Below are 24469 nucleotides of genomic sequence, written 5' to 3' on the forward strand. Positions count from 1 at the left end.
GAACCAGAAGTGGGAGGGAGAACAAATATTCAGTCATGGGAAATAGTAAAAAGGGAGAGAGAGAGAGAGAGAGAGAGAGAGAGAGAGAGAGAGAGAGAGAGAGAGAGAGAGAGAGAAGAGAAGAGAAGAGAAGAGAAGAGAAGAGAGAAGAGAAGAGAAGAGAAGAAGAGAAGAGAAGAGAAGAGAAGAGAAGAGAAGAGAAGAGAAGAGAAGAGAAGAGAAGAGAAGAGAAGAGAAGAAGAGAAGAGAAGAGGAGAGGAGAGGAGAGAAGTGGAGGGAGGGGGAGGGAGGGAGGGAGAGAGAGGGAGGGAGGGGAGGGAGAGAGAGAGAGAGAGAGAGAGAGAGAGAGAGAGAGAGAGAGAGAGAGAGAGAGAGAGAGAGAATGAGAATGGAATATTGAGTGAGAAAAAAAGGGAGTAGCTTAGTATGACTGGAATCATTGGAGTGCATGCAGCAGAGAAGAATGTAAGATAGAAGCCAGGATGTGAAGAATTTTAAATGAGAGGACATCATATTTCATTTTGGATGTAAGAGGGAGTCAGTGAAGTTTGTTAAGGAGGTAAGTTGGTTGAGGGGTTATGTGTAAAATGGCTGCAACCATAAGAAAATCACCACTTTGGCAGCTGAGTAGAGGAGAGATTGTTGTGGAAATATGGAGAAGGGAGAACAATTAAAAGGCTACTGCAAATAATTCAGATAAGATATTAACACTAATCAATCAATAAGTATTTATTAAGCAGCAATAATGTATCAGGGAGCATGCTTTGGGCTAGATGAATTCTTGAACAAGAGAGATAGTTCTGTGACTAGAGAAAGAGGTACATATGTCACTGATGATGTGGAGAAATAAATGAAAAGATTTGGAAACTTATTTGGATACATGCGTTGATCATTAGAGAGTAAATTGAGGATGTCACCAAGATTTTGAGGATGGTTGAACAGAAGAATAATAGTGCCCTTGATAGTTCAGAAAAGGGGAAGTTTTGAGGGAAAAGATAAGAGCAATTTTTAATATGGAAGATGATATAAAAAGATACCTTAAAGATTACTTCAAGAATTAACTTTGCTGCCCAAGAAGAGGACATTCTAAGCAGAAATAGGGAAGCTGGAAAGAAGGAAGAAGTGTAGGGGAGGGGGGAATAATTTATGCTCTTCTAAGTATGGGAGTTGATTTAGGAGGATACAGTAACTTTAAGGAATCAACTCTCCTAATTAGTTCTGTTTTCATCATGCTGAGTTTAAGATGTAGATAGAACATGAAGTTGGAAATAACTGGCAATTGCTGAGAGTAGGTTTGATCTCAAAAGAAAGATAAGGGCTAGAAGTATATAGATCTGGGGATCATTTGCATAAAAATGAAAATTTAATTATAGGAAATGATGAAATCACTGAAAGTGAGAAAAAGGTCCAGGATAATACCACTACCACTGTTTAAGTTGACTCATGGGGCCATATGCAAAGAAAATATTATTTTTAATGTCCATAGAATGAAATCTCTTTTTTAAAGAGATGGAGCTCTTTTGATGATTTCATTTCATTTTTCCCACCTTTGTCAGATAGGAAGGGGAAGGGTATGATCATTCATAGTTTCTGGGTGAGGCAAAGAAGTTACTCAAAACCATACAATGAGTCAGTGGAAATGCATCTTCTCAGGACCTAGGAAGTACCCAGAAAGGTAAATGCTTCAGTGTGCTATTAAAGTGAGGAGTAGGGTGGATATTTTTTTTTCCGGGGTGGAGAAAGGGAAAGGATATCAGAGTAGCATTCACATTACTGATTTTGACAATCAGTCTGTTGGTTAGAGGTTTCTAATGAAAGATCACAGGGATGATTTATCTCCCTATTTATTTCTTGCTTTGGGTCTTCTTCTTCTTCCTCACAAAACTTCTGCATCAGAAATACAGAGCAATTCTCCAGAGCAAACTAGTGTTAAAACACCATGGTCAAGTCCTGTTTGTTTGCTGTGGCAGCTGGAGAATCACAGTCAGTTTCCTGGCAAGCAGCTCCCAAATGAGATAGGGCAGCTCTCAAACAAGCACACCCTGCTCATGGTCAAAGAGGTGACAGAACAAAGACAGAATTACTTTGTGCTCCTGGAAGCAGTGGTCTTTCGTGTCAGAGTTTGGGTTACTTAATCTTTTCATGCCGGGAATAAGATTTCCCTGGTGTGACATCCACTGACAGCAATGGACGTTCTGAAACTTCTAGTGCCAAGGAATTAATGTACCAATCTGCATAATCAAATCCCCAGGTAAACATAACCATTCCCTTCTCAGTACTATCTGTCCCTGCATTCTAGAAGACTTAGAATTTAACCAAAATCCACAGAAATATAATACTTAATAACAGTTTGACAGGAGAAGCTCTAAAGTTGTCATGATGAACCTTTGCTGCATGAAATTCACTAAATCTGAGATAATCAGATTTTCTTCTCTACATTTGAAATATGAAAACAAAAACAAAAATTACAATGCTCTGAATTCTCTGTGGGACAAAATACATTCTCTGAATTTGCATTTCAATCACATACTCCCTAGCAATATAATGTTCAATTATGTTCAGGTTTTGAACCTTCATTTAAAGTTAAATTCCTTAAAACAGCCCCTAACACAGGTGGCTTAATTTTTAATTCAATTAGCCAGATTCTCTGTCCACTGAAAACTGGAAAGGATTCTTTGCTTCAAGGTCGTAAAGACAGACAATTTAACCACAGATTCATATACAATATTAAGAACCTACCTATCTAGTTAATGGGAGGGATCAAGTTTAGATAAAAGAAGGGCCCCTAATTGTGCATATATATGTGTGTGTGTGTGTGTGTGTGTGTGTGTGTGTGTGTGTGTGTGTGTGTGTGTGTAGTAGTGCCTAATAAACGAATGAAAGGTTTACAAAACAAAGGGCTATGTAAATTCTGAAGGGACAAAAGACCCTTACTGGCAGAGGATCAAAGAGAAATTTGTAGAGGAGAAGATATTTCAATTGAGTTTTATAGGATTGATGTGGATTCACATGCTCAAGCTCAAGGTGGTAGGGTATTCTAGAGTGGGAGTAATGGTAAATAAAGGCATAGAGCCAGAAACATGTGGGTTGAATGTGAATGACAACCATTTTGGTTGGAAACATCACTCAAATGCATGGAGGGGAGTACTATAGCATAATTCAGAAAAGATCAGTTGCTGTCAGATCACTGAGAGTTTTAAATGCCAGACAGATGCATCTAATAAATTTTACTCAGTAGACAATAGGGAGCCAGTGAAATTTTTAAGGAGAGGAGTAATATTACTAGATCTAAACATAAGGAAGATTATTCTGGCAAAAGCATAAATGATGGATTAGAGGTAGAAGGGGGCAGGGGGAAGCCTTTACAGAGATTATTGCAGTAATCCAATGGCCCCAATGTCTAGTACAGTACATCACGCAAAGTAAATATTTAACAAATTCTTGATTGATGTTAGTAAGATGAAACTACCATTACTTTGGTAGTGCGACCTAATAGTGTGATCTCACTAGCAGCAAATAGGAATAGTAAATGGTTATAAAAAAAAGTTGAAGATCATATAAAGGAGATTTCTTGTCCATAGTGAATAAAGAACAAGATGTAAAGGCAGAAGACGAAGTTTTAAATCTCATCTCTGTTGCTCACTACCTAAGTAATCTTAATGTCCCTGCATCTCAGTGTCCTCATGGATCAAATCAATAGGTAGTTACTAGAGGAGTTCAGTTAGAGGTTGGGTGACTACTTGTGGGCATAGGCATTCATTTTTGATAATTGGTCAGGCTAGAAAGAATAGGAAAGTTGCTGATATTGTTTCTAATTTTGAAATTCTGTGTTTCTGTAACAAGATGACCTCTAAGGATGTTTTCAGTTTGTAATTTATGATCTTCTAGTGTCTTCTTATTCTTATTGACAGTCCCTACTCCCATTTTGTGATATATATATATATATATATATATATATATATATGCACTAATTTTCCCTAACTCTGCCTCCATTCTCCTCCTTCTTTCTAGTTAATTAAAAATAAAAATATTCTTTTTAAAACTCAGAGGCAATGTGGTAGAGGAGATCAGGAAGATGTGGGTTTAAGCTCCTCATCTGTCATATACTGGCTGTGCGAGATTGAACAAATCACTTAACCTCTCAGTGCCCCAGACAGGCTGTAACTGGCAGAGCAGGAGATGATTTTGCATTGATAGAGGGATTTTTTTTTTTGCCAAAATTTTCCTATATCAAAGCAATCTCTCTCTCTCTCTCTCTCTCTCTCTCTCTCTCTCTCTCTCTCTCTCTCTCTCACACACACACACACACACACACACACACAAATTCAGTATAATAATCTCACTCTTCCATCTTTTCTTCGCTACCTTTTGCAATAGCTTCCACTGAAAAGCAAATAACTCCAGAATAGCCAATTACATCTTCAATTTCCTCATAACTTGACAACATGAGAAATCAATACTACCGTTGACTGACTAGTTGATAGTCACTTGGCCAATGGAGAGGCTCTATTTCACTTTCAGAATAAACTAAGAATTATTAGAGGCCAAAAACCTACCAGAACATCATCCTCAAACTAGGAGTCTAGCAAGTATTTGATACAGAGTTGGCACCTAATAAATGCTTTTTTGCAGGATTAATCACTGAATGCAGATCAATAAAATAGGTAAGTATTAACTGAAGGATGAAACATGGAGAGTGAATCATGGGTGTATTAACCAGGGAACAGTTACTACATGCACTAAGTTTAAAAGTTGGGGATAAAGTGAAAGAGAGGCATTGATTAACAGGAAGTAATGGGGAGGTCAATCCTAATGGAGGGTATATGCCCTTTCTAATAATATTTAATAGTGGGGGTGGCTAGGTGGCACAGTGGATAAAGCACCGGCCCTGGAGTCAAATCTGGTCTCAGATACTTAATAATTACCTAGCTGTGTGGCCTTGGGCAAGCCACTTAACCCCATTTGCCCTGCAAAAACCTAAAAAAAAAATAATATTTAATAGCCTGGGAGAGAGAATGTTTATTTCATATTAAATGAAAGGCATTTTTCAGAAAAGAAAAAATCATAAGTTGGTAGAAGACTCAAGGCATTCTGCATAGATAGAACTATATAGTTATAGATAGATAAATAGCTATAGGAAGAGCACAGAAGTAGATATTTGTCTATTTAAATCTCTATCGAGCCTTTTCTTTTTCTGATTCTTGCTCATCCTTTCCTTCCCTTCCTTGATTCAAGTAAACTTCATTTTAGTGTTCTTCATCAAAAGTTCTTTTTGGCAGAAGCTGTGTAATCTTTCAAACTGTCCCTTTCATTTCAGAGTAACCTATTTCTTCTCCTCTGACAAATTAATGTCTTCTCCAATACTTAGAGCTTGGGGCTTAATCCTTTCTTCACATTCTTCCATATGTTTTAATGTCTGTCAGATGCTAGTTATGAACCCACAGTAGTCCTCTGATGATCCTGGGCAACAAATTCAGCACTTCTAACATCTGTGCCACAGTGTTAGAAGAAATCCCCAAAGTGCACTCTAGATTGCTCCTCTTGTTGCCTTGTGGGTCTATATAAATTAGATTGTGAATCCCTTGATCAGGAACTGAATCTAAATCTATGACTTGTACACAATGGTGTAGAGTTTAATCAAATTTTAAAAACTTACAAAAAAAACTTTTCAGTTTTTTCAGTTTTTTACCAGTGTGGAGAAACAAAGCAGTTTTATTGTTCTTTTGGACATATTTTTAGCTTCTCCCTTTAGTACCTACATCTAGCAAGTGTAAGCTAGCATTGGAGAAACTTTGAGCTATTATAAAACTAGAGGAAGCAGTTTCAACACAAAGGTAAGAATTTTGCATATGGTATTAAAGAATTTTAAGGACTATCCGTTGGCATCAGCATAGCTAGATGGTGAGAGCTGAAGTCAGAAAAACCTTAGTCCAAATATAATTTCTGGTTTTAGCTTCTGAACTAATTTCCTCAGCTTTAATTTGCTCTTATTTACAGATGGGGATAGTAATGGGGGGGGACAATACTTGCAGAACTAGTCATAAGTTGTTAAACCTAAACTAATTGCATAAGTTTTTGGAAAACTATAAGGAATTAATATAATTAACAATAATGATAAATTATTCAAGAATAACAGAGCCATCATAAAAAGAGTAAGATGACTTATTTAAGAGATGGATAGTTGGTTTTAAAACGAGGAAGATCTAAGTTCAATTTCTTTTTTTTTTGTTTTTATTTTAGGTTTTTGCAAGGCAAATGGGGTTAAGTGACTTGCCCAAGGCCACACAGCTAGGTAATTATTAAGTGTCTGAGACTGGATTTGAACCCAGGTACTCCTGACTCCAGGGCCAGTGCTTTATCCACTATGCCACCTAGCCACCCCCTAAATTCTAGCCGCCCCCTAAATTCAGTTTATTTCTCTAACATGGATCTTTGGGTAACCCTGGATAACTCACTTAATCTCTCAATCCTTTAGGCAATATATTAATATTATAAATCGAAGAGAACATGGTGACATTAACTATTAGAAGTAACTAAAAAAAAAAGAAGCAACTGACTCACCTGGAGCTACCTATGACAAGGAAATCACATATCTGATTCTCACCCCATCCTTATTTCAGAAGAGGAAATGAATAGTATTTATGACTTGCCACCAACCTAGTACTTTTAGACAGAATTGAATTAATTTTAAAGAGATGGATCAACCAAAGTCAAATCTTGTAAAATAATAGCTATCATTTATTTAAAACTGATAAAGCATTTTCTGTACATCATCTTATCTGATTATCACAACAAGAATAAGATTGTTTTCATCTCTTTTTGTGGATTTAGAGTTGCCTATCATCACATAAGTAGTATAACAAGTAAAATTTGAACCTAGTTCCTAGATGTCAAATTCTTATTTTTTCCAATATACAAAATTTTTTTCTTTACTACTTATTATAAAGACAATACTCAAATATTTATGAAAGTTTTACAAAATTAGCAAAAATAAAAACAGGCATTAATCAGATAATCAATAATTCTGTATTGGATCCTTATTTATCCCTCTGACTAGGTAGGACCTTCCTGTGGGCATACAGAAAAATGATCTGTGTTTTGAAAGAGCTTACAGTCTATTTGGAAAGATAAATTGTTAAGAGTATAAGACAGTACATAAATCACATAATGAGTTGTATGGGACAAACTAGGGGCATTATTAATAAGTGTTCAAGACAACAAAAGTTAATTATGACTAGAATCATCTAGGAAAGCTTAATAGTCATTCAAACTTAAACTTTGTCTTGAAGATAGACTGACACTAGGAGAGAAAGAGGGGAATGATCAAAACTTGAAATTTGATCATGAGGCCTAATATGAAGAATTAAAGAAGAAATGGTAATTCCATATCTCCCTACTCTCCCAAGCAACAATACAGCAGAATAAAACAGAAGCAATGGAGCCACAGCCTTCAGAAAAGTGACAGCAATGGTTTCACGCTTCTGTTCTGTGTTGTCAGATCTCAACAGTTCATGTGAATATCACATTCTTATATCCTCTCCTTTCACTCTTGCCCCAAGGATATAGGGAGAAGACCCTTTGAAATGTCAAAAGAGAAGAAGAAATAAATTTTTTAAAGGGTACAGGGTTAAAGGCATGAGAGAATAATACTTTGACTGCAAAACACACAGGTTTCTAACTTATAGAAAAATAGTACACACACAGGAAGTAGAAGTTTGACTCCCAATATAGTTCTTTTAGTGATTTTACTACTTTCTATAGCAATCTGTGTGCTACTCTATCCTTAAGAGTTCTTCAATATGTAGATCCTTTCTATATGGTTTTGATTTCACAAGGTACTATTTTAGTTTTGTGCTTGCTAGACTCTTTACCTTTTGCTTCTGAGGTTAGTGCAAACTCTTGTTTTAAGGAATAATAATGATAGCTAAATTTATATAGTTTATATATTAATATATAAAGCTTATACATTTATATATAGTTTATAGATTTATATATAGTTTATGCATATAAAGTATATATGTATATATATGTGTGTATATATATATATATGTATATAAAGTTTTAAAGTTTGCAAAACATCTGTACATTGTAAGGTATGGGCTATTATAACTCCCATTTTCCAGGCAATGAAAATGAGGCTAATATGTCCTAGTCTGATTCCTAAAAACTGATACATGCATGACATACCAAAATCGGGCAATTTGTGATTTTTTTGTTGTTGTTGTTAATTTCAAGATTTCTGCTCCTTGGTATATAGGCTTTTTTTAAAATGAAGGTTCTAAGATTCATGTGAATCTCTCCAAATCTGTTTTCAGTAATATTTACATAAGCTTATCCATGTATCTTCCAGGAAAAAGGTGATAAAAATGTGGAATTTCTTTGCCTGTTTCTGTATGTATGTGTGTATGCATGAGTACATGTGCATGAGTGCATGTGTATGCATGTGTTATGCTCAATTCTTCCCTTGACTATTTGGTAATAGCTATAACTTGCTAACTGAAATAATAGGAAAGGTAGATTCTATATATTATTTAATGATGTAAAGAATCACTCTACCTATCTGATACCCACCTATAGGAAGTTATTCATGAACTTAATGGTAAATTAAAGAAAGAATGCTGATATTAGAATCAGGGTATTTGTGTTCAAATTTTTCCTGACCTTTATTACCTTGGGCAAGTCACCCACTATCCTACCTTCTATTTCCTCATTCTTTCCTATTAATGTCAAGGGTACCACCAATCTCCAGTTATCTAGATTTTCAGCTTTAATATCATCTTCAATTCCTCACTTTTATTCACCTTACACATCTAATCAATAACCAAGCTTGTCCTTTCTAATCCCAAGTTTCTCTCTTTCATGGTGCCATTTCTTCTCTGACAGAGCCACCACCCTGGTTCAGACCCTTTTCACTTTTCACTCATACTGTTACAGTAGTAGTAGTGAAAAATGAACAATTCCAATTAGTCTCTTGACTTCCTCATTTCAAAATATTCTCTAGACAGCTGTCAAAATAATTTTCCTAAAGCATAAAGGCAGAAGTATGACCATTTCATCCCCCACCCACAATTTTCCATCTTGCCTATATATAGATCTTGTGTTTAAAGAGTAATTTTTCAGTCTTCAAATTATAATTTGATCTCCATCGGGGAAAGACAAGCTTTCTTCTTCTTTGTATCCTCAGCACTTAGAACAGTACCTGGTTCATGTCAGTATTTAATACTTTTTGATAGATCATTCCTCTTGCTTGTACTTACTTATTTATATGTTATCTCCTACATTAAACTATAAGCTCCTTGATAATAGGGGCTATTTTTTCCCTTTCTTTGTATTTCTTTTGTTTATCATAGTGATTGGCTTTAGTAAGTCTTAGTAAATGTATGTTTGACTAACTTGTAAAGTCAAAAGACTTTAAATGGCTTATGAGGTACCTTCTAGCACTACATCTATGAAGCAATAACTCTGTGGTACAGTGACATCTTTACAATACAGAGAAGATAGGATCATGCCTTCATTGGTCCTTCCCCACTATCTAAACACTCCCCAAACAGAAATGCCAGGAAGATGGTTTCCTCTCTTCAAAGGAATCATCACAGAGAATTTCTCATTGAATGCTTACAAAGATTCACTCTCTGAATTGAAGAATTCATTCATTCAGCAATGCCTATTAAATAGAAGGCAATCTTGAATTTATTTTGTATATCTTATATATGTATATATCTTCATTGATAGAACATAAATTTCTTGAGGATAAAACTATTTTATTTCTATCTTTGTATCCTTATCACCTAGCTCAATGACTGACACTGAGTAAATATTTAACAGATGTTAGTTAAGTGAAGTTTCAATCAAACTGAACCGAAGTTTTCATACATATCTTGAATTTACATTTACATTATTTTTCATGCTCTTCCTATTATAATTTGAACTCCTTATGGACAGAGACATTTTTTTCCTTCTCTTTTTATCTGTAGCACCTTTAATTTTTATCCAGAGGCACAAATGACATACACTAGTACCAGAACAATTAATGCTATTAAGTTTCAAAATAATATTTAGATAATTAGAATCTCATAATTATAAGCTAATACTTTCCTCTAAGTTGGTCTGCACTACTTTGATCCAATTAAGAAGTATAAACTACTAAAAGTAGGCAGTTTTGTGCTGTAACCATAACTCTTAACCATAATACATTTATAACTGGCAATATAGCTTTAGAAAGAGTTCTGGTTAACATCATTTTACACATTTGTGAAAGAAAATGAAGAAACTTTTTTTAAAAAAATTGCAGTTATATAACTAAATTTATGTTGATAAAATACATATAATTTCCCAAGATTGGAATTCTGGTGTAAGATACTTTCAAATGTCAAGGAAAAATAGTAAGTCTAAACATGTGTTTACTTAAAAAATGCTAGCATGATTAAGTATCTACAAAGGTATATGTAGATGCAAATGTATATATACAAACACTCACTCTCTCTCTCTCTCTCTCTCTCTCTCTCTCTCTCTCTCTCTATATATATATATATATATATATATATATATATATATCCAGAAAAAAACTCATGTTGAAATAAGCAAGGCATAAGAATTCAAAGAATTCATGTATCCACAAGAGCTGTTAGAAATAATTATAGCCTAGAATCTTGATTATGAGGAAGTAAAATAAAAACAACTTATTATGGATATGAGATCCCCCTATATAAACTTATTTGTTGCATATTTGACCTAGGAAAAAGAATTGAGTTAGAAATTTTTCATACTTTTTTGAGTCATAAATTATGAATTAGTCTCAAACAGATAAAGCAGAAAGAAAATTAATTTAAGAGATGAGATCCATTTTGCAATTCACAGAGCTATTTTATTTTAATTTGGGGGGCCAAATTACATTTTGATGCTAAGCTTTATCAAATGTCTTTCTTTCTCTGAAACGAACTGCAACTTTCCCTTATTTCCCAAAGGGCCCCAAATATGTTTATTGAAAATTTTAGTGGCACATTAAAAGAACATTTCACTGCCATCTGGGAGATCATAGGTTTTGGAATGACCTTGGAACTTAGTTCATATTAAAGAGCTGTGGTTAGGGATGTATGGTCTTACTGGAATCCTGATATGCTTCCTGGTTGCTCATTCATCACAAAGTCCTGAGAGAAGAGTGATGGTAGCTTGTTTGAGAAAATATGCATAATGCTAAGATTAAGACATTTGGAAACAGAAAAAGGTAACTTTTTGTCTAACCCTTCTGCTCTTGTATATTTGCAACCCCACAGGAGGATGGATGTGTTTCTAGTGTTTTATGCAGAAGTTCAAATGTTTCTAAATGATTCAAGAGGAATGACTTATCTTTCAATTAACTAGAGGAAGGTGTTGCAAATGTGCAAGGAAACAAATAGAAGGAAAAATATATAGTAAAATTTTATAGTGACTAAAGGTTTCTGGTTGTGAAATAGAATGAGTTATTAAAAAAAAAACAAGTCTGAGGAATGGGAGAGGGGGAGGTTGGTGCAGGGAGAAGAAGGAAAAGCTTAAAATCAACTTAAATTAGGGGTAATTATTACATAAACATATTAGAAAGTCTGGTGGTCAGAGTCCTTAAATACACTGAGATACAACGAAGGAGGTACCATTTTGAATGGCAGAACACCACTTTAAAAGGAATTGAAGAAAGCGTCCAAAGAAGTTGCATATTGCGCGTGCTCTCTCTCTCTCTCTCTCTCTCTCTCTCTCTCTCTCTCTCTCTCTCTCTCTCTCTCTATCTCTATCTCTATCTCTCTCATATTTATCTCACAGTTAGTGTGAGGTTCATATAAATATGGTATGCAGTGTTTGCTAATTGTAAAGTACTTAGTGACTATTATTACATCATACATGTCACAATGGCAGATCTCATGAAAATTTTAAAAAGTGAAGTATTCTGAATCACTTTGATTGTGTTTTTAATCACTGACAGATAATAATGTCATTATTTCCACAATCCAAATAAACTTAGAAAGACTAGTACACAAAGAACATTCCTTCCTCATTCTTTGCCACATATATAAAAGATAGATAGTAATGTATACTTTATCAACAGAAAATGTCATTGAATAAAGATAGGGACCAAGAAAAATATAGTTTATATATATTTTTAATTAAAAAGATTTTCTGGGATCAACTCCACAAAATCCTATCATAAAAAGTGTACTTGATTGTTAAAGAGATCATTTCCCTTAGATGACATTTGCTATAAGAATTTGGACAGTCTAACTTCTTAAAAAAAAAAGAAAGAAACCTCTATAATTTATTACTGTGTATACAATAGAACAACCCACTATTGCATTTTTACTACAAACATTCTGACTACATTAAAAACATCTTTTTCCATTCACATGAAACTATTCACTATTTATCACCAAGTAGAAAAGTAGTAATATTGGTTTACAAATTATTCAATAACTCTTGGGATCCTTCCACCAATCCATTTAGTTTACGGAAGACACTTTCTAGTGACCATGTCTTAGCATTTATCCCTTTCCTAATTCTCTGTTGATATCTAAAAAAATTTGTATGCAGTATAGAAATCAGAAGTTGGTGGAAACCTCTTTCAAATTCGACACAATTCACGGCACTAGAGACATTCTTCTCAGGGATTTATGAGTCGCTCATATTGGTATTGTATCCAAAATACAGTTTCATTCATAAAGACCATTCCCATGTAGGTACATACCTGAAGGAGTAGATCTGAAGCTGGTTTGACTCTCTGTTGAAATAGCACACTTAATGTTCGATTCTGTTGTTCCAAATCAAATACTCTTGTTTTCAACTTTACACACTCCTCCCTTAGGTCCTGTCGCAAGCATAAAGGAAGTAGGAAAAGACTGTTAGAGAAACTCAAATATGTTTTGCACTATTTTGTATATTGCTTCAGGACACATTATGGTTTTATTGTTCAAAGCCCCCAGACATAGAATCAAATATGAGATTTTCTGCTACAAATCACTGTCTGATAGGATTATTATGTGTAGGGAATCCCGATTTTAAAAACAAGAAAAACTTCAAATCAGAAATAGATCAATGTGGTATGCTATTTTTTGAGTATTAGAAATCTTGACCATATAAAGTCAATTTGTGTTTCCACCTATACATTTTGCTTTTTCACTGTCTTCATAAAAACAATCATAAAACAGAAGCCACAAGGACAATAATATTTTTTCAGTGAATAGAAATTTGATGAACTAAAGAAACTACTGCTTTTGATGGAGCTTCCCTTTTTCATTTGTAGAAACACAGCAGGATAACTTACAGCACTTTAGCTATTAGAGTCAGTGATGCATTTGGTGGGAGGAGGAAAACCACAGGCACTGTTTTTAAATAAGGACACTTGTCACTTTTCCATGCTTGGAATGAAACTATTAAAGTATCCTCGCATGTTTTCTAGTCTTGGACCTGATGGATATATATGATAATCACATTTCTGTCACTATTGGCAGTGTGCCTATTATGGACAGTTCAAAGAAATTTAAAGACTTAAAAAGGCATCATGGTACGATGGAAAGAGTGATGAATTGAGAATTAGAGGACCTGGGGCAGCTAGGTGGCACAGTGGATAGAGCACCCACCCTGGAGTCAGGAGGACCTGAGTTCAAACACATAATAATTGCCTAGCTGTGTGAGACCTTGGGCAAGTCACATTGCCTTAAATAAATAAAAATTAAATACCTAGAGGACCTATGTTTAAATCCTTCCTCTTTCATTGAATATCCATGTGAAGTTGGCCAAGCTACAAAAAAATCTTTCTGCTAAAATTTTCTTATAAACAAAATGAGGCAGTTGGATTGGTATACAGCAGGAACTTAATAAAAGCTTATTGACTGATTATAACTTTAACTCTTACATTTTTATGAATTAGATAATCATTGGCATTTTACCTTCAGAATACTTTTAAATAAGTTTGTTTTATAGAGAGATTTTCTTCTCATTTTAGGGATCAGACCCTCTTTGATGACATCTAAGATAGGTTTCAGTGAAATGACCAAACTCTATAGTATGCCATGCAAGGTTCTCTTCAATCCAATCTCATCGTATATTGAAATCACTTAACCACTCTAAACTTCAGTTTCCCCATTTGAAAAGGGGGAATAATAGTATGTGAACAACTTTCAGCTTATAGTTATGGAGACAGTATAATATAAAACTCAAAGTTCCACAAAAGAATGCACAATCACAATTACTACTTAAGCCTCCATCCTTATCTTCAAACATTTTGATTTTTGTCAAGTAAAGTTAGATAATCTGGATTCAAATCTCAGCTGTGTTTGCCACTTAATCTTCCTGGGCCTCAGTTTTCTTACCTGTGAAAGGAGAGGGTTGAATTAAATGACTTTTGAGTTTCCTTGAAGCTTTGTCTATGCTTCCATGATCCTGATAATTATTTTCCAAATATAAATCAATCAATTAATCAATAAATATTAACTGCTTGCCCAAGATCATTTAATCTTGCATCTTGGGCCATTTCCAGTCACCCTGATCTATTTCTGGATACTGGACCCTGATGGAGGAAAAAGTGAGACTGGTGACTTAGCACAACATCCTCTCAATCAAACCTAATTCACGTAATTGTCAAGGCATCACCTCCCTGATGTCATGGTCTTCGTTGAGAACAAAGGACAGATAACATCATCATCATCACTAAATGCTTACTATGTGCCAGATGCTTTGCCAAGTGCTAGACAAGATATATATATTTTCTGTACCTTCATTCATACAATTTTCCCTACTCAATAAACTCCAGTGAACTCCCTATCATCTCTAGGATGGCTCAGTTTGGTTTCCAAAGCTCTATATAAAAGGTCTTCTCTTTGAGTCTTCTTATACCTAAAGCTCTCCTTTTCCTTGCCCCATCCTTGTGCTCTGGTTCAGTGACACTGGTCATTTTCCATGTCCTAACCCCAGACACTTTCATTGTCTATGCCCCATGCCTGCGATGCCCTGGCTCCTAATTTCTACCTCCTGACTTCTTTCAAGTTCCAAATAAAATCATACCTACTACAGGAAATCTTTCTTGATCTTCCTTAATTCTAGTCCCTTCCCTTTGCTGTGCTGATTATTTCAATTTTATCCTATATAAAGTTCACAGATACATAGGTGTTTGCATGGTATTTCTGCTACAAGACTCTTGAGAGCAGGGACTGTCTTTTATCTTTCTTTAAATCCCATGGGTTTAACACAGTGTTTGGCACCTAGTAGTTGTTTAATAAATATTTATTGATCAGTTGACTTTCTTTTCCTCTTCCTTTGCCTAATCATATGGTTTGACTCTGCCAAGTCATCTGCTATTGGGACTCAAAATTTTGGTGAATTAATGAAAAATTTGACCAAATATATCAGACTAATTTTTAAGTTGAGAATTTATTATGACCCTTGAATGATGTTTTAAAAATCCAAATGGTCCTTGGTAGAAAAAAAAGGTTCTTTATTCCTTTTCTAGAGGACGGGTCAAATGTATTGTTTCTGTTTGTATCTGTATAGCAAAACAGAGTGCCTAAAATTGTTTTTGGGAGGAAAGAATCCATTTATCTAATGCAGATCAGCTATAAGTGAGTTGGGGTCAGGGATTTCCTAGAGTCAGCCTAAACCACCAATTCTTAACTTTTCCGGTATCATTTACATCTTAGGAGTTAGCAAATGCTACACATCAAGGCTTGATCTATTTTGTTGTTGTTGATTAATTAGACTTAAGAAAGTGATGAATAAAATACAGATTAAACTAAACAGTTTCATGTGAGTACTGTCTCCCCCTCCCCCCACATCACTCCCCTTCCCCCCCCCAGGCGAGTCAAATGTTAAATATACCAGCATATCACTGACAATGTTTATAGCCTGGGAAAGTTGACTGGGATACAAAAACATTAAATTTCTTGCCAATGGCTATCTTTTTCAGAGGCATGACTTTAAACCCTTCAAATCTTCAAAAAGATCTCCTTATACTCCATAGCTAGTCTTCTAGTCACATAAGAGAATTTTTTTTTCCTAGATGAAGATGATGTGAATGATGATGATGATGATGATGATGATGATGACAATGATGATGAATTCTGGTGAGTGGGGTTATAATTAGAGGAATGGATAAGTCATTTCTTTTTTTCAAGACCTGAAAACTGTGATATAAAGAGGTTGACTCAACTTAGAATCTTTTAAAATCAGTTATCACAATTCTTTGCCCTAACATCCTTGAAAGTATACCAATCTCAACAAAAGAATGAGAGTGATGTATAAAAGGGGTTCACTTGGAGGTGGGGATACCTTAGAAATAGGTTTGGGGTGTTTAGATGTTTCTATCTGAATGGGTGATCCAGCCAGCTTTCATAGGAGCATTGAGATTTATTCTCTGCTTCAGCAACCTTCATCATTATTCAACTCACAAAGCATTTCATTTAAAGAGAGCAAAGAAACAGGAACAAGTCCTGATGCATTGTACAGCTAACTCATCATTTAGCTAAACAAGGAAAGAGTATGCACAGGATATATTCCAGCATATTGACTCTAACAAAGGCAGATTTGAAATGCAGAGCTGATAGACACAAAGTGGGACAAATATGCAGATGATCAGGAGGAGAGGAAAACCAAAATACCTTCCCTGTGAGCCCCAGACAATTTGGTGGGGACAATTAGGGAGCCCAATTAAAACTCAGCATCTGCTTGACTTCAAATATTAACCACTGCCTGATTATAAGCCTTGCATGACTTATTTAGACTGATTGTTGTTTTTAGCATGTATGTAACACTCTATGCTCCAGAACACTAATTGTTTTCATTACCCTAATTAAGTAATTAATAATAATTGACTGTGAGTTAAGTAAACACAACAGTTTCTGCAAGAAGAGAAATAATATGATAATATTCATTTTCAGGTGAAGAAGCTGATACAAATATGTTCATTGAACAATTTTAACAAGGGAAAGTGAATTTGCAAATATTATCAGCAATGATTTCAGTAGTAGAACCATAAAGAACAACTTTGGTATGTTCCTCAAAGAGGAACAAAAATCAATGCACTCTAAAGATAGTTCTTTATACATGTTGGAATTTAAATGACCATTACTATTACTTAGGATATGGTAGAAGTACATTAGTAGGGGAAAAGAAAACATTGACACTAGGATCCCTGAGCAAAAGTATCACCATTGGTTCATTAGTGTATCATTTGGCAAACTACATAGTAGGGTAAAGAAAGGTTCTAGAATTCTTCAATTGCATTTTCTATTATTGGTAAGCATGTGGGAGACCTTAAAAATAGTTTTAAGGGCATAAAATCTTCTTTGTTCCTTTTTCTTTGATTCATTCTTTCCATTCATGTTGTGATGGATAGTAGGGAAGTTTCAGATATTAGAAAGTATACCAATCTTTATAGTCTAAAAGGCCTGGGTGGAGGGGATGGTGAATGCTGTTTCAGGAACAAGCCATGGCAAAGCTTACTTCTGAGGTAATGATATTAACTTAAAGTGATCTCAGAGAATTATTTAAAAGATGAAATGATTGGTCCACGACCAACCAGACAGTAAGGCAAGTGAAGATAATAATAGCACCTATATATTACTCTTTATGTGACCTAGGACCAAGCACTTGATCTCTCAGTCAATTCTCTATAAGCACCATGAGTTTCAGAGAAGGTACTGACCTACATTGAGAGATAGAATTTCCTCTCCTGAGAGTCCCTTATCCAAGACAGTTTTAATCGTTATTACTTTGTAATACAACATAAGATCTGCTATTGCTAAACTTCATACCTTTACATTTTTTATGATATCCTTTAACATTCTTGATTTTTATTTTTCCAAATGAATTTTATTTTTTTCTAATCTAAAATTGATAATTTAATTTTTAGGGGGAGGAGGGAAGAAAAAAAGGAAAAAAGAAATTTACATGATAATTTTGTTATATATTTGAAAGAATGGAAAGTTGTACATAGCAGATTTGCAGTTTCATGTGTAATCATCATTTTTAAATTATCCTATGCTACAGAAATTCTTATTTGGTACTATAACTTAAAAAATAAAGAGTTCCTTTATGAAATCACAGGTCCAGTGGCTTTCCTTTCCTCATATAACTGTCATGAAGTTCAATGAGATAATGTTGGTAAAGTGCTTTGTAAAAATTAAAGTACTACCTAAAAAAACAAACAAACAAAAAATGAAAGTACTACATGAATGGTAAGAATTATTAATTCTTTTAACCAGAATGGACTATAACTAGAGAAGAAAAATTCAAATTGGTCGTTTACTCCAGAGAATGGTGAAGAGAATGATGGCCAACTCTTTTGAGTCAGATGATGTAAGCTTCAGCAGGAGTGATTTGAGTGAATAATAAAGAAAACAATTGACATTGAGTTGCAGAGAGATTACATAATAATATATATTCTTTGTAAGATTTTAATAACAGATTTTATTCTTATTTGTCTGGAATAGTATGTGGGGAATGGGTTTTACATCAGGCTAATAGTATGAGCAAGTTAATCTCTATCATAAGTGAAGAAATGAAAAATCTTTCATTAAGGTTAATTATTTGCCAAGCCCTGTGTTAAGCAGGGAAGATAAAATAAAAAAAAAAAAAAACCAGATAGACCCTGTCTTCAGGTAGTTTACATTCCTTTTTTTTTTTTAGGCAAGGCAATGGAGTAAAGTGACTTGCCCAAGGCCACACAGCTAGGTAATTATTAAATGTCTGATTCGAATTTAGGTACTCCTGATTCCAGGGCCGGTGCTCTATCCACTGCACCACCTAGCTGCCCCGGGGGTTTACATTCTAAGAAGAGAAAGAAATGCAAAGAAAAGAGTAGTGACTAGCAAATAATGTTTTGGTAGATGCTGAGTCAAGACAAAGTAGACTGATATATTCTTTCTAGGAGTATTGACAGAATTGATTTGATTATGGATCCACAATTATCAAGTAAAAAGAGGAAGAGAATATGGGGAATAAGTTCCTGGTGCAGGAAGTATGGCTATTTGTGAGGAGATAGCTGAGTGAAACATACATGGAGCCATAGACGAAGTGGGTAAATGAAGAGGTCATCAATTAGGACAGCAGGAGTCTCAGGACAGGACAGGAATTCTTTCTATAAAATTATATTTTGAAATTTTGTGCAACGAAAATAGTGCTACATTTGGAGAGAACTAGGATAAAGGTTCAAAATATTAGCTCTATCACTTACTCCCTTTGTGATATTGGACAAAATACTTAAATGCTCTGGGTCTCAATTTTCTCAATTGTGAAGTAAGGCACTGGATATGATAACCTCAAATGTTCTTCCTCTCTTTGACTAGATAATCTTATGATTTGATGTCAGTTATGTAGAAAGGAGGCCATGCCTTGTGAAATAACAATGAGGGAAGGTCATGTTTACTCCAACATGCATGGAAATAGTAAAAAAAAAGTTTTAGTAGCAAATTTTATTTTTGAAGATTTTACTATATATATGCATACATATTTATATATATACATATATATATATATGTATATGAATAGGAAAGTAAGATGTTCAAGAATCACCCACAAAGATTTTTTGTGGAATTGTAGATTTAAAGCTTGAAGTATCCTTAGACAAGATCAAGTCTAAACCCTTCAAAAAAAATAGGGAACTGAGATCCAGAGAGGTTAAGAAACTTGCCTCCAAGTCATATGGGCAGGAAGTATAATAGCCAGGATTTTTGCTTAGGTTTTCTGACTTAAACCCTATGTTATTTCCATTCTATGTCCAGCAGAGCCAAGACAACCTTCATAGCAATATTTGAAGGCAGAGAAATATGAATTGTTCATGGGACTGAAAACTACTTCTTATGAACTATGCGTATAACTTATTTGTGTAATTAACACTGTAACACCAAAAACCATATTTTCCCCAAAGGACATAGAAAATGTAATAACAAAAAGTCTACCTGCCTAATGGAGACTGAAGACAATTTTGTGCTTGCTGCTATTTATAGTGACTATATGATTCTGGAAAACATGACCTAAAACACTGACAATTAAACCACCAATGGATTGAAGTGAATGAAATTCAAGAAGCTGGAGTGCTGGTGAAGTGACTTGATATAAAATTATCAGAAAGATTAGTGAAACCTGGCCTAATATTTTAATATAGTAAAGTATATTGAGAAGCATCATGAATCAGAATCCTGTTTTTCTGGTTGTTGTCATTCTATTTATTTATGTATCTATTTATCTATCTATCTATCTATCTATCTATCTATCTATCTATCTATCTATTTAGGTTTTTGTAAGGCAAATGGAGTTAAGTGGCTTGCCCAAGGCCACACAGCTAGGTAATTACTAAGTGTCCAAGACCAGATTTGAACCCAGGTACTCCTGACTCCAAGGCCGGTGCTTTATCCACTATGCCACCTAGCCGCCCCTATTCTTTTTATTTAAAAAGATGTTACAAGTTACTCTAGCATTTATTCAATATCAATATTTTTATAGGACCTAGTGGGGCTAGTAGAATATTTAAGCAAGTAAATTATAAAAAAAAATCTAGAAGAGATAACATGAATTTTATACAGAAACATTTGAACAAATACAATTATTTCGATCAGACTATGTGACCACTGTCTATGTACCTGATAATTACACTAATGTACTTAATAAGGAATGTAATACAATCTTGCCTTCATTTTAACAGGATTGATTTCCATGAAGTTTTGTAAAAAAGATAGGAAGGATGGTAATTAAATAATTCCCCTCCACCTTCTCATTCTCTTCTTTGTTTTTCCATTGTCTTCCCTTTTTACAATGCCTGATGCCCCAGGTATTGTTCACCATAGTCATTCAACTTTAAATTCTCTGCTATGAAGAAGTCTAACTGATATGAAATGGGTACAACATATACAGTTTTAATGATATTATTTTTAAGTTGGTTTAGTTTGTGTGGTGTTCAAATATACTTCTGAATTTCAGGAAAAGTTTCACTGCTTTAGAAATATTGTTAAGAGGAAATCAGCCACTCAGAAGATCACAGCCAGGATGTTGAAGAGAATCAAGATTAGGATATTTGAATGTGGAATAACTGGTTTTTAGAAAATCAAAGGAGAGTTGAAAGGTTTCTGGAAAATTCCATTTTCCTCAGATCTCTATTGGAAAAAAAATTGTTACTATAAAATGCTGAGTGAATTAGATTCACAATATGTACCCCCAAAATGATTCTTTGTTGGGAAAAATAGGTGCAGCAAAAATCTAGTTCATGAATGAATTAGTAAATGAACACATCATAACATGTGCTCTAAAAACTTCAATCGAACCTAAAATTTCACCTAAGAAATATTTTTAATTTGGATAAATTATTCAAAATATTTTTCTCTTTTGGATTATGTCACAGAAGACCCTCTTTGTGTCTTGCTTCATTCAGATATTTGTGGGGTCTATTTTATTTCTTATATTAGGAACTTAATTAAAAAGACATTTTATACCTTTTTTGACTGAAATTTTATAGTATCAATTGAAACCATGAGTCTTATGGTTCCATAGAATATCATTCTGCAGAAGATGCTCAATATCCTCATAAAATCCCTGAGGTATGCTATCTCCTAGCAGCATGTCGTCCTGCTCAACTGTATAGGAGTAGATTTATGCCAGTTAGTACTTAGATTTGTGTAGCTTCATTTTTTTTTTGGCTGAGCAGAAGAGCTCCCCTTTTCCTTTTTATTGTGCCTTTCTCTGTACTGAGGTGACATTAAATGCATCAGGAATGAGAAGTTTTCCAACATTTAGAATTCTTACTTAGATGCAAATTAAAAGGATCAGATAGTTTTGAGTAGGAAGGAGAAAACATGTATCAGATCATCTCAAAGAAGTTTCTCTCATGAGTATTTTCAAATATATTTGTATTGTGAAAATGAAGTTTTTTTATTAGTGTAGAAACAGACATTGTTTTTGACAAAAGTACAATCTGATAAGTTTTAGCAAATATGTTTTCATATATGGCTTTAAGTTATAAAACATAAATATATTCTATTCAAGCGTCTAATGGAGAAACAGTCACTGACTGAAGGCTGGTCCAGTCAACCATAATAATATACATTTTAAAAAATGTAAATCAAAAATGGTATGATGAAATATGTTATTATCTACCCACACACTTTTCCATTCTATTCATGACATCAGGAGGGGTATGTTCTTTTTTCTCAGAGGAATTCTATTTCAAAAAATTATTATAGACAAAAACAAAAACAAACAAAAAAATCCCAAAACAACAAAACTGAAGGCCCTAGAATTTTGTTTCAAACTATCTGTTTGAACTGTTCAGAAAACATTTCTAAATGGGTTTAATTTGTGCAAATAGCCACTCACACTACCTAGAAAGGGCCAGTAATCATGATCTTAAATTGTTCTAAAGCTAATAGCTCTTAAAATGTTCAGGGAAGGATAAGAAGAGGAATGACAAGAACCAAAAAGCATAATTCTTTAATTTTTAATTTGGTGTTTCTGTTGAAATTATCAATAAGCAAAATAATAATGGGACTTTCTTGATTTCTGGAAGGCATGCATTCCTTGGAGAAGATTTGTAATGTAAAGAGACTACCACTTAATTTAACATAAGTTAGACGATGATAATGATGAATTTTTTTTTCATCTGAGTAGATGTAAATTCTTGATTTCCACAAAGTTTTATGCTACTTTACCAAGACATTAAACTTTCCAACTCTGCAGATACGCGAATGGGACTTCATATGCCATCTGAAACATTCACTGGTGCAATCTGAGTGAATCGATTGGAAAGTATTATATCTATCCATCAAAATGACCTGTTTGACAAATTGAATTGCAAGCCACTAATATAAGACAGATCCAAATGCATGCAGTAAGAAATGGTCTTACCTTTTGAGTGAGAAGAGCTTGAACAACCTGGTTGGCCACCTTTAAGAAATGAAAAGAAAAGACCATTTGTAATAAAAGGTTAAGTGGGTATGATGCTAATTTTAATGGTAATATAATACCAGTTTAATTCTAGAATCTATATTCCTCATTTAATCATTCCTCTCTGGAGTACCTCACTTAAAAATGTTTATTTCAATGATTATTTTTAAATGTTTTAAAATTCTTTTTTTTCAATTCCAAATTTTCTCCCTCCTTTCAGCCCCACTCTCATCAATGAGAATGTTTTGATAGCCATTATATATGTGTGACATAATGCAAAACATTAGTGATTCATTGATTCTTTAATATTTATATGTATCTATATACACACATATAAACATATATATATATTTATTTATTTTATTTTCCCTATGAGAAATTCCCTTGTCCTAACCCTCCTTTGTAATAGAGAAATATAGGAAATAACCAAACCAACACCTTGTGAATTACTAACAATATTTGCCTTATTCTAAACCTTCAGCTCATCACTTAGGAAAGGAGGGAAAACAGGAATTTTTCACTATTAGTTCTCTGAGGCAAGATTGTTCATTGTATTCATCAATAAAGTTTTTTATTCAAATCCTGGACTACTGTTTCATTCTTTTAAATATTCTTCTCATCCCCATTGCTAAGTTTTTACTGTTTTAAAAAGTAATCAATAATGTCAGTTAAGTAATCTTTGTAAGAAATCATTCATACTTTACTTCTCAAACTTCTTTATTAGGGGAAAAGATATTCTTTCACAGGTAAAACAAACAGGTGGAGTCTACAAAATGATTCAGTGCCAAGCTAGTTTAAGATTATTAGTACACAGGTTCTATACTGCTGTTTCCCATTCCTTCTGAATCTCCCTCCTTTCTCATGGCTGTAGAAATGTTTATTTCACTGTTTAAAGACACTTGCACTGTACAAAGCATGGAAAGGAGAGGGAATGATAGTCTATCAAGACATGCTCATGGAACGTATAAAGAGTAAAGGGGAATGTCAGACTAATATGAAGATATGATTAATCTGTAATCTTTATTTCTTCTGACATTTTCCCCCTTTGATAGTTGGCAGCAATATTGTTTGATCTATTGATTGAGATGAACTATAAAATGTTTAAAACACTGGAAGATATTTCAGGGATTTGTAATTTTTTAAATTTGTAAACATATTTCTAAAAGTAAAATGTCTATTATTCCTACCTATTATGGCACTGATAGTTTTCCCCTGTTTTCAGCTAAAAATCTTGAGATTCTTTTTGCAAAGAATCATTCATTCTCACTCCACCATAACCCTTGAGCATGTGTCAGCCAGCATCTCCATTATCACAAAGGATAAAATATAACTCCTGAAAGGGAGAGTGAGGAGGGTGGTTTAGGGAAACTTTCTGGCCTATAAAGGAAAGAAACTCCTGATATCCATGGCAGGATTCAAAACTAGAAAATGAGCATACAAGTAACCTAATTGAGGGAAATATCTCTTTTTGCCTCTTTGTAATCATCATATCCTTGTTTCTTACATTTCATTAAGCGTTGTAATTAAACTCTTTTCATTTTTCCTTATCTATTTTTTTCTCTGATGTGTGTATGTGTGTGTG

General features: G+C 34.1%; 1 protein-coding gene across 14 annotated transcripts in view; it reads right to left on the bottom strand.

Moving 5' to 3' along the window:
* The window catches only part of NCKAP5 (NCK associated protein 5), a 1109295-nt gene that overhangs the window by 188007 nt on the left and 896819 nt on the right, over positions 1-24469 (bottom strand). For all 14 annotated transcript variants that reach the window (XM_074215040.1, XM_074215032.1, XM_074215034.1 and 11 more), the window contains 2 exons: positions 22849-22887; positions 12710-12829 (listed from right to left, as the gene is read on the bottom strand). In XM_074215040.1, the coding sequence (XP_074071141.1) occupies positions 12710-12829; positions 22849-22887 (159 nt within the window). The remainder of the gene's footprint in view (positions 1-12709; positions 12830-22848; positions 22888-24469) is intronic.

This window comes from Macrotis lagotis, chromosome 1 (assembly GCF_037893015.1).
Source record: "Macrotis lagotis isolate mMagLag1 chromosome 1, bilby.v1.9.chrom.fasta, whole genome shotgun sequence".
Lineage (NCBI taxonomy): Eukaryota > Metazoa > Chordata > Mammalia > Peramelemorphia > Peramelidae > Macrotis > Macrotis lagotis.